Below are 11,729 nucleotides of genomic sequence, written 5' to 3'. Positions count from 1 at the left end.
AGTTTTTTCCTTTTTTTTAGTTTTTTTTTATTTTTTATTTTTTTTAGTTTTTTACCTTTTTTTAGTTTTTTTAGTTTTTTTAGTTTTTTAGCTTTTTTACTTTTTTTATTAGTTTTTAGTTTTTTTTTGTAGTTTTTGCCTTTTTTTAGTTTTTTCAGTTTTTTTTTTAGTTTTTTATTGGTTTTTACCTTTATAGTTTTTTTAGTTTTTTAGCTTTTTTATTTTTTTTATTAGTTTTTAGTTTTTTTTGTAGTTTTTGCCTTTTTTTAGTTTTTTCAGTTTTGACGTCACCTAATCCAGTTTTTTCAGGTGACGTCACCTGACACATCCATCCACACATCCATCCACACATCCACAGACAGACAACTTATTTTTATATATATAGATATATATATATATATATATATACTAGCTGTTGGGGTGGCGCTTCGCGCCACCCCAACACCTAGTTGGTGGGGGCGCTTCGCGCCCCCCCCAAGCCCCCCCGCGCGCGTAAGTCGTTACGCGCCATAATAGTTACGCGCCATTGTAGTTGTGTCCCTATGTCCCACCTGTGAATATAGATATATATATATATATATGGTTTTAACTACGTAAAACTTGCGAATATACAACATTCTTTGCTGTCCCATTGTCTTTGCATATAAATAGATTGTCAGGTTATCCCCCTGTTTCCCCCGGTGTCCCCGTTGTAGTTGTGTCCCTGTGTCCCGGTCGTCATTTATATTCCCTGTGTCCCGGGTCCCGGTCATCATTTGTATCCCGGTGTCCCGGTCTGTATATACATTCGTTTTTTAGTTTTGTTTTTCTCCTTTATTTTTTTCCTTTTTTTTTCTTTTTTAGTTTATTTAGATTTTTAGATTTTTTAGTTTTTTTATTAGTTTTTAGTTTTTTTTTCTTTTTAGTTTTTTTGTAGTTTTTACCTTCTTTTTAGTTTTGTTAATTTTTTTTTTTACTTGTGTCCTGGTCGTCATTTATACTCCCTGTGTCCCGGTGCTTTGTTGATTGCTAATCGAACATTCCTTTTGTCCTGGTCGCTTTCTCTTTGAGTGTCGTCATTTATTTTTTTCTTTTTTAGTTCTTTTAGTTTTTACCTTTTTTAGTTTTTTTTTAGTTTTTAGTTTTTTTAGTTTTTTACCTTTTTTTAGTTTTTTTAGTTTTTTAGCTTTTTTATTTTTTTTATTAGTTTTTAGTTTTTTTGTAGTTTTTGCCTTTTTTTTTAGTTTTTTGTCCTGGTCGCTTTCTCTTTGAGTGTCGTCATTTATTAGTTTTTTCCTTTTTTTTTTTAGTTTTTTATTGGTTTTTACCTTTATTTTAGCTTATTTTTCAGTTTTTTCCTTTTTTTTAGTTTTTTTTTATTTTTTATTTTTTTTAGTTTTTTACCTTTTTTTAGTTTTTTTAGTTTTTTTAGTTTTTTAGCTTTTTTACTTTTTTTATTAGTTTTTAGTTTTTTTTGTAGTTTTTGCCTTTTTTTAGTTTTTTCAGTTTTTTTTTTAGTTTTTTATTGGTTTTTACCTTTATAGTTTTTTTAGTTTTTTAGCTTTTTTATTTTTTTTATTAGTTTTTAGTTTTTTTTGTAGTTTTTGCCTTTTTTTAGTTTTTTCAGTTTTGACGTCACCTAATCCAGTTTTTTCAGGTGACGTCACCTGACACATCCATCCACACATCCATCCACACATCCACAGACAGACAACTTATTTTTATATATATAGATATATATATATATATATATATATATATATATATATATATATATATCTTTACGGCGAAAAGCAAATTCGCTTTAATAAACCAATTGCGTGTTATGAAATGTCGAAATGAGTAAAATGAGTTAATCGTAAAATGAGTTTTTAGCATTAAAAAACAGCTGGATTTTTTCAATACGTGGTCAGAACGCTTTACGTAAACCTTAAACTATCTTATTCTTATTTTAGTATTGTCTTAAGTATATCGCGAAAGGCAAATTTTTTTTGTGCTTATCGATTTTGCTCTTTTTTAGATTTATTTTAATTGAAGTCTAATTTAAATATTTATCTTTTTACATTTTATTGTAGTAAATTAGCGTTTCAGTTAGAAATCCTTAAGAGTAGTGTTGTAACTTTTTGTTAAATATTTAATGAAAATATACCAGTACAGTAGTTTGTTTTGCCGAGACTAAACAAAAAATCTTATCTTCGAATGCAGACAGAGAAACCGGTTTTTAAAGAAATCAAAAAATCAACTTTCTTGGTGTGGTCGATATAATTGTCAAGACTTTCATGTACTTTCATGCAATAAATCATATAAAATATTTTGAGAGTTTAAAAGCTTTATTTTTAATTCACATACGGAGAGAAACAATCATAGGCAGCATAATATCACTGCTTAAGTAAAGAGCAATGTGGGCAGGATGTGTTATTTATTTTTCTGACCAAGGCACATCGTATAGAAGGAACTGTCGCAGAACATTTTATGGCCTGAAAACCATCTAGATAGATCATGATTTTGGAAAAATTAATTCTCCCTTCCCAGTACCCTTAATATTTTTTTGTGAAGTAAATCCCCGTGAAGTAAAATTAAGAAAAGGAAAAAAGGACCCAAATGTCGGAAAGAACTGAAACTTCAAAATAATACTAAAGAATAATCAGAGAAATGAATAATCAGAAAAAATAAAAAATAAAAGAAAAGATAAAAGAATAATCAGAACTATTTACGCAAACCTTTGGACTAAGATTTTTTCTTCGTTCGACGATAATATAGATTTTCTTTTTGACGCTGATTTTGGCCTTAATTTTAAGCGTTTTTTTTGCGCTAACTTATTAAAGATTAAGTTAATATTTAAACATTTTTGAATATTTTCAATACAAAGTTTGTAGAATCATTTACTAATTCTTTCTCATGTGATGCCATTTAAGGCTCTACTTGATGGCTTGGCAGACGAATTTTTTTCTCGTTGTGTAAACGGCCTTTACGACTAAATCCATAATTTTTTTCTTAAATCCAAAGGTCTGAATAAACACTATGCGATTCAAGATTGCTGCATCACAACCCTGTAGTCATTACCCAATTAATCTACTTTTAAAAGTGATATTGAAGTTGCTCCTTGTCCAAACCGGTACGAGACTTCCAAATGGTCATCTAGCCTTCCATACTCATCATTTTAATCGCCAAAGCTAATATACAAGCCTCTAATTTGCTATCGAAATAATATGATAAATATAATAATAAGATAAATATAATCTGATGGGAATGATAAGATAAATATAAGCTGATATGGAACGATACAGTTTACCGCCCTGACCTTGTCCTACCCGCCAAAAAACCAACACGATTGAATCCCATTTTACACTGAATGAATGCTCCGTTTTTATTTTATTTTTATTTTATCTTTTATTTTTTTTTTCTTTATTGAATAAAATAAAAATAAAGACTTTTATTTTTTATATTTTATTTATCTTTTATTTTTATTTTTATTTTATTTTATTCCGTCTTTATTTTATCTCACAGCTGACATTTCGTCGCCTGTGAGATCCCATAGCCTGAAGATAGAAACAGATACTTTATTACAGTTGAGCTTAGATGTGTACTGTAAAAACGCCCGCTTGGTCGTTCACACCGTTTGTTTTTTAAAATTCTTAAAGAAAGTGCTACGTCTGTCCAGCCCTAGAAAAAAATCCTATCAGATTCATTAAGTTGATTATATAAATTTAATTAGCTTACCTTAGAATATTTAATCAGTTTAAAAATGTCACCATTTCTAAATTTTAAAGTATTGCTTTTCTGCTACTGTTTTTTTTTTTCAAGAGCCACCGACTACTTTAATTGAAGGCAGACTTTATACCATGTGAGCTGCTTGTTAGAGATAATCGTTGGTTGAGGTTGTGTTGCTTATTTATGTTTTAACCTTAGATATGACCCGATCTTGTCACGCTGCTTTTGGTGATTTTGCACAGGATGAAAAGGGAATTAAGAAATTAGTCTCCGACGATAACGAGGTTTGACCCTTTTTTTACTTCTTTGGCTTCTTTTTTATGCTGTTTTTGTGGTTGTGCTTTACCATATATCGCGGCTACTGCGTGAACACCTCGTCAATTTTTGTCGTCACCCCATATAATCAGTTTTTGCCGAAAATGAATTTTGCTGTTTTTCGTGCCGCGCCGTCTGGTGACAATGAAAAATTCTATATCTAATACTTAGGGGAGAGGTGGGTACAGTGGCGCACTTTCAGGTCAAAGCATCGTAACTTTGGCAAATATTAACATTTTTGGACGATTTTTAAACTGTTGTGCAGGCAGTTTATTATTCTACGCCGGTGATTTATTTCACACTTCTTCTTTGAACCAGTTTTTGATGGAGTCATGTTTTCTGACAGCCACTTTTTGCGCCATTGTTGCCGACTAGGCGGGAACTATGGCGCACCCCATCTGGAACAGTGGCGCACCCATCTGGAACAGTGGCGCAATCAAACTGCTAAGATGAATACTTCGTTTAATGAGTAAGGAAGTAGAAAATAATGAACTGAAAATACCTAAAAGATGAATACTTCGTATAATGAGTAAGGAAATAAAAAATAATGAACTGAAAATAAAAGAAGAAGTCACACTAGTTAATATTGTAAGCAGTCAGGTCAATGGGGAAGACCAGTTGCTCTGCCTGTCTTTCTGTGCCACCAGAAATATTCGGAGCAGGTAGCTTCACTTCGATACTCGACTTGCTGAAAGTGTAATTTTCACTGTTCCTGATGAACTTGTAGAAGGAACCATTCTCTTAATATACATGAGCTCAATGTCAAAGTTGGACTCAGAGAGGACTTCGCCCATGGAGTAAATTTTGTTATTTTTTTATCTCCCCCTCGCAAACAAGAACATAATCTCCAACACGGACTTCATCGTCACACAAATCGTTTTGGTCTTCAAGGCCACAGTGGAGGCTTTCATCAGTATCACAGCTACTATTGCCTTTTGTGGCAGAGTCGCCAAAGTCATCATCAGACGAAGAATCAGAAAACAGGGTCTTTACATGACTGTTTCTCTGGAAATTGCGGTCAAATTTAGCAAAGTATCCAACAGCACTGCCCTTTTTCTTAGGTTGGGCATCCTGTTTTTTTGGCACTGGCTTTTGGACAACGGCTTTCTTTGTCTTGGGGTTAATCTTAGAAGTCTTGGCCTTTTTCTTTGCCTCCCTTTCCATGAATTCTTTCTCTAAAGCATCTTTCACTGGGGTATCCGTGGCAATGATAGTTTTCTTCCTCTTCCGAGCTCCTTCTGGCAGCTTCCTGGGGAGCGCTCTTGGGTAGGGCCTTACAGCTTCGGGTGTAACAGCGGTAGGGGAGGCAGCGCTTGGGGAGGCAGAGCTTGGACCCGCTTCGTTATGACTATTCAATTCTTGCTCGACTTCTTTGGCCTCTGGAGCTGCACTGGAATTAGGGTCTGGTCTGTCGGTCACAGCTGATGCGAGAAAATCGTCGTCTGTGAAAAGTAGGCGGTTGAAGGGGAAAATCCCAGTAGCAGCAAAGCCACTGACTATGTTTTTCTGTGTGAAGGAGAGTTGGAAGGCCTTTCCAACAAGTTGAGCGATGATAGAGATGCCAATCGTCTGTCCGGGTTGCTGACCATCCAGTCATTGCAGGCGATGTTGTAGAAGTTTTTGAATGATTTGTAGACTGTTCTGTCCAGTGGCTGTAGCTTTCCGCTGGTGTGGGGTGGCAAAGTCAGAACCACTATCCCGTTATCTTTGCAGTACTGAATGGCCTGGATCGACACATGAGAAGAGTGGTTGTCTTCTATCAGCAATATGGGTCTCTCTTTTGTACAGCGGGCATGTTTCACAACGTGTTCGAGGACAAGCAGGAAGATGTCAGATGTCATCCATCCTTTGGCAGAACCGCTACCGCCACTGCCTGGTGGTGCACCATTCATCAACTGGGAGCAAAATCTTTTTCTTGTGAAGACGAAGTAAGGTGGCAAGAAATTACCTTGAGCATTGATGGTGCAGCAGACTGTGGTCAGTTCGCCTCGCTCAGCAGAAGTCACTTGGCCCACCTGTTTGTGCCCCTTGGGTGCTATCACATTTGGTGGTCTCTGCACTGTTGTTGCCCCCGTCTCATCTAAGTTATAAATATCACTAGGCTGAAACTTAAACTTATTCATAACAGTCTCCAAGTTGTCATAGAACTCGTTTACAGTTGTTCTGTTGAATGCCGTGGCTCTGGCCAAGCTTGTTCCCTCCGCTTTGCGGATAGACAGGTCTGGGAAGCGTTTCAAGTAACTGTAATACCAGTCTTTCCCCGTCATCTTTTTCTCATGCCATGTTGATGGCACCTTCAATTGGTTCATCTTTGCAATTTCGAAAGCGAATTGGCGGACGTTGAGCCGTGTCAAATCATGGTGCATTTTGCATGCCTTTATCAAATAATCGTGAAGTTGCTGTTCAAGTTCATCAGTTAACACTTGACGGACTTGGTAATTCGGCTCAAATTTTAAAGTCAGCTTTTTATCGTCCGACGTGTTGCGAGCCTTATTTACATATCGACGGAGTGTTGTCTCTGGGATCTCGTATTTTTTGGCAGCAGCCCGTTATGAAAGCTTCAATTCCAGCACCGCGTGCACGGCAAGCTTCATACGCTCTGCTTCATTAGGCATTCTGCAAAAGACCAATATTTAATGTTTGGGGGATGTAGCCTTTGTTACTGAACTTCTAGAACTTTTAGCCTAATCTGAACCGAGCTTAACCTAGAACCCCAGCCTAACCTGGGCGATCGAATTCCTAGATTAGTTCTACTTAGTGGTCTGAAGGGGGGGGGACAGGATGTCCCACGTTAGACTGGGACGAGATCATAAGAAATTAACCAAAATCTTTGGGGGCAGAAGCCTTAAACAGGGTGGTATGGAGGAGAAGTGTTTGCCAGTGTGTCGGTCTCTGGCGGCTTAAGGCTGCGACGAGTTTGTAGTAGTAGTAGTAGAAGTCAAAACTATCATATAGACTACCTACTGCGTGAAGTTTGTGAATTTAAAAAATTTCGGGGTGCGCCACTATACCCTCCACCAAAATGCGCCACTGTAGCCGAAATGCCCTCTTTTATCCATTTTGTGAACCAAAATTTGAAATAATGACCAAGAGACAAACAGATGGCTGCACTATGTTTAGAAATGTTGGAGCTTCCAGATGAACTAATATTCGCCAGAATTCGACACTATTTGTAGCCTACAAACCTTAGCAAAGTCAAAAAATATTTTCCATTTGTCCAAGATTTTATTTTTCAAAGCACTTAATCACATACCTCAAAAACTGCAATCGCCCCAAAAAATTGAAAATGGCTGACGATCATAGGCCATGTGACTGCCCTCCTAGTGCGTATTTTTTTTAGAATTTAATCTAATTACAGGTGGCAGTGGGATCAAGTGCGCCACTGTAGCAGACTGCGCCACTGTACCCACCTCTCCCCTACATGGCAAAATAAGAAAAACACACCTCGTAATAATTGTGACAGTTGTGTATCTGTGATATTAATTACACCTCATAATAACTCGTAACATCTCTGATATTTTTATATCTGAGATATAAATTACACCTCATAATAACTTGTAATGTCTCTGATAATTTTATATCTGAGGTATAAATTACATCTCGTAGTAACTCGTAGTATCTCTGACAATATCTCGTATATCTCTGATCTACTTATAAAGAAAAAGTCTGAATCGTGTGGAATTATTAGGTATTTTTATCTAAATAATCGCACCATAAAACTAGTTTTTATCGTCTCCTAAATAATTTGATTTCTCCATAATACAAGGTTTCGACAAAGCAGCCGCAATATGGGCTATATATCCGCTAATATATTGCGTTTTGGTTTTAACGTTTGGTTTTTTATATTTTCATCAGTTTTATTTTGCACTGAGGAGGGTCAAGCGGAGGTCTTGACCGAAATATTTGCATAATTTTTCAATTTTTTCACTGTTTGTTTATTGTCCTCGTTTTCTTCCTTTCTTCGCGATTTTATGTTTGATCATGATTAGCCAGTGTGGTCTCAGAAACTATTTACACTTTCAAGTTTATTTTTCTGTTATCCTACGATTACAATTTTTCAATGTAAAAACATCTTTGAAATTTGCTCTATTTGTTTAGATATAAAAACGTTCAATATTGGTTGAAAGTCATTTAAAAAAGGAGAATTTTTGCATTTTTAAGTAAGCTTATATCACTCTGCAATTTATTTAAAAAAACGGTAGAAATGTTGAACTTTACGTGTTGAGTACCTGCGGTAGCATGATGGATTGATCTCTAATTGGCAATTTGGCTTTATTCGAATGGATTGATCTCTAATTGGCTTTATTCCAGCTGCTTGCTTTATTGATCTTGATGCCACAGGTGGCAGAATGGATTGATCTCTTCTTGGGAAGATGGGGCTAGGGCTCGATCTCAGCTGCTGCAGGGACTACGCGAGAACCTTTTTAGTCATTCAGCGTTGTCAAACTATTGACTAAACAGAAGGCATTTATTCCCTTCTTAGGTGGAATTTTTACGAAGTCCTGGATCTTTTACATTATTTTTGGTTTTTCCTGACTTTTTCTAAGTCTATAGAATCCGGGCTGTCATCAGTTATTTTGACTGATATTAGTCCTTAAGTTTCCTTCCTTAGATCCCCCTCCCTTTTTAGGGATTACACGAATTGCGAAATGATTGACAATATAAATGATGTCTATAAAATAGTTAGGTGTATTTGTTTTGAACAAAAAACTCCTAATTACCATGAATGACTAATAACGTCAGCATCATATATTCTTTTAAATTACCTAGGACGTATTCTTTAAGCAAGAAACTGTTAATATGAGCATAAAAACAAAATAGAAAAACGACCAGCTAGATTTTTTTTTCTATAAAAAAAAAGTCAACAGCAATGTTTTTCCAGGCCAATAAACTGTGGCTACAGGGTGAGAGCCTGTTAGCCAGTGTGTCTGAACTTACCAATATACCCGATTGGTCTTTTGTGTAAGCTACAACCCCAACTTTGGCCAATCTCTTCAATTTGACTTTGAGCCTTTCTTTTTCCGCTTATCCATTTTAATATTTGCTGCTTTGTTTCTCTGATTAAACTGCTGAAGCTTAATAGACCCTTTTCATTCCTCTGTTATTCTACCCTTTATTTCATTTCTATTTAATTTTTTTTCAGTTTTATTGTTTTGATTTTTTTAATTACTTTCTTTTGTTTGTCGTACTTCTTTTATTTCATTTTAGATTACAGCTTACCTTGAGTGTTTATTAATGCAGATAAATGTTTATGTTTATACTCTGTAAATATTTGAATTTACGGGTAGGTAGATAATAATTAGAATCTATTTTTTAACCTAATAATAAGTACTTGAAAGTTTGTATATAAAAGCGAAATATATTTTGATGGCGGTGTTTAAATTCACCTGCTACTGTAGATTATTACATATCATTTTTTAGATTCAACCGGTCCTTTGTCATGTTTGAATTTAGGTTTTGTGCCATAACATGAACCCAAAAATTTAATTATCATACTGACCTAAGAAACTGTCGTAAGAGAAATAGTGATAAAATAGTAAAAATGGTAAATACTATTTGAAAGAAAATAGTTTAATAATGGTATATGAAGTAAGCAAGATACAGAAATTTATTTCTGATGAACTACAATTATTTATTATGGTTTTTCGTCGTTAATTTCAGAATTCTTAAAAATTATAATCATTATCCCTGAAACAAATTCATCTTGCTTTAGAAAGACGCTGGGATTCGTATTGAATACGAGTAATTACTCCTGAAACATCTTTTTTTGGACTGTATGGAGGTTTGATCGGTGACTTGAAGTAATCCTGTAACTATTTTTTGTTAAAATTTGAACTAAAAATATATTTTAATTTTTCTTTCTGATAACCCTGGTTTTGAAACCCTGTCTATTTATAAATGTAAATGACATTTAAAATCTAAAAAGTAAATAGCAACATTTGAAATCCATTAACAAAATATCATTTTGTATAACATTTTATAAGTTTTTTTTTTGTTATAAAACTCAGTCTTTCAAAAAAAAAAAACACAACTTAGAAACAATAGAGAATTTTTCTCAAGACAGTGGAATCCTCTATAGTGAATGTTTCGGCCCTATGTCCAAGAGCCGTCTTTAGAACAACACCAGATATATATATATATATATATATATATATATATATATATATATATATATATATATATATATATATATATATATATATATATATATATATATATATTATATATATATATATATAAATATATATATATATATATATATATATATATATATATATATATATATATATATATGTATGTATATATGTGAAAACAAGACAGGAAATAATAAATGAAAAGAGAAAAATCAAATACGTGAAAAGCGAGGATTTTGTCAGCCAGTAGCAAAATATGAAAATAAAAATCCAGCAAATATGGGCCTCCGCCAAGTCGTCCTCAGTGCTCAAAAAATAAGAAAGAGGGAAAAAATCCAACAACAAAATCTAACCTTATTAATGGAATTCTACGAGAGGAGAAAAAACACTGAATCAAACAGTTCGTGGTAACGAACTGTAGTAAGGAGCGACCCGGCTGTAACCGAAACTCTAAAAAATGAAATTTTGATACCAATAGCTACATCAAAAGAATTGCGTTTTAATGCTGATTTCAAATATATAAGTTTCATCAAGATTAATCTTACCCATGAAAAGTTACGAGCCTGAGAAAATTTGCCTCATTTTTGAAAATAGGGGAAGCACACCCTAAAAGTCATACGATCTTTAAAAAAATCACACCATCAGATTCAGCGTATCAGAGAACCTTATTGTAGAAGTTTCAAGCCCCTATCTAAAAAAATGTGGAATTTCGCATTTTTTGCCAGAAGACAAATCAGAAGGATGCGAGTTTATTCTTTTTTTGTTTTTTTCCCCAGGGATGATCGTATCGACTCAGTGGTCCTAGAATGTCGCGGAAGGGCTCACTCTAACGGAAATTAAAAGCTCTAGTGCCCTTTTTAAGTGACCGAAAAAATTGGAGGGCACTTAGGCCCCCTCCCACGCTCATTTTCCCCCCAAAGTCACCGGATCAAAATTCTGAGATAGCCATTTTATTCACCATAGTCAAAAAACCTAATAACTATGTCTTTGGGGACGACTTACTCCCCCGCAGTCCCCGTGGGAGGGGCTGCAAGTTACAAACTTTGACCTGTGTTTACATATAGTAATAGTTACTGGGAAGTGTACAGACGATTTCAGGGGGATTTTTTGGTTGGGGGGATATTTGAGGGGGGTATCGTGGGAGTATCTTTCCATGGAGGAACTTCTCATGGGGGAAGAGACTTTCAATGGAGGGGGCGCAGGATTTTCTAGCATTATTTAAGAAAACAATGACAAAATAAATATGAAAAGTTTTTTCTACTGAAAGTGAGGAGCAGCATTAAAAGTGAAAACGAACAGAAATTATTACGTATATTAGGGGTTTACCTCCTCGTAATACCTCGCTCTTTACGCTAAAGTATTTTTAGTAATTTCAACTATTTATTCTACGGCCTTTGTGATTCAGGGTTCAATCAGAAGGAATTGGACCAAATTTTAGCTTTAGTTTAAAGAGCGAGGTATCGAAGAGGGGTGAGCCCCCTCATATACGCAATAAAAACATACGAATATAGAAGTTCGCTACGTAAGTTAATTCGTAAGTTACGTATATTTTTTACTTGTGAAAACGTTCGTAAAAAATTAAAAGTTATA

General features: G+C 34.6%; 2 protein-coding genes across 2 annotated transcripts in view; one reads left to right on the top strand and one right to left on the bottom strand.

The window, feature by feature from the left end:
- Positions 1 to 3,980, top strand: part of LOC136035061 (F-actin-uncapping protein LRRC16A-like) — a gene marked incomplete in the record, with an annotated part of 202,446 nt that extends 198,466 nt beyond the window's left edge. The window contains 1 exon segment of the mRNA XM_065716658.1: positions 3,889 to 3,980. Coding sequence (XP_065572730.1) covers positions 3,889 to 3,980 — 92 coding nt within the window.
- An 832-nt stretch (positions 3,981 to 4,812) lies between these two features.
- LOC136035060 (uncharacterized) lies at positions 4,813 to 6,371 on the bottom strand. The gene is made up of 2 exons (XM_065716657.1): positions 5,592 to 6,371; positions 4,813 to 5,511 (listed from the first exon to the last, which is right to left on the bottom strand). The coding sequence occupies exons 1-2, from the start codon at positions 6,369 to 6,371 to the stop codon at positions 4,813 to 4,815; spliced, it is 1,479 nt and encodes a 492-aa protein (XP_065572729.1).
- Positions 6,372 to 11,729: the final 5,358 nt, after the last annotated feature.

This window comes from Artemia franciscana, chromosome 13 (assembly GCF_032884065.1).
Source record: "Artemia franciscana chromosome 13, ASM3288406v1, whole genome shotgun sequence".
Lineage (NCBI taxonomy): Eukaryota > Metazoa > Arthropoda > Branchiopoda > Anostraca > Artemiidae > Artemia > Artemia franciscana.
The sequence above is the reverse complement of the archived record's forward strand: the minus strand, read 5'-3'. Positions and strand labels throughout refer to the sequence as shown.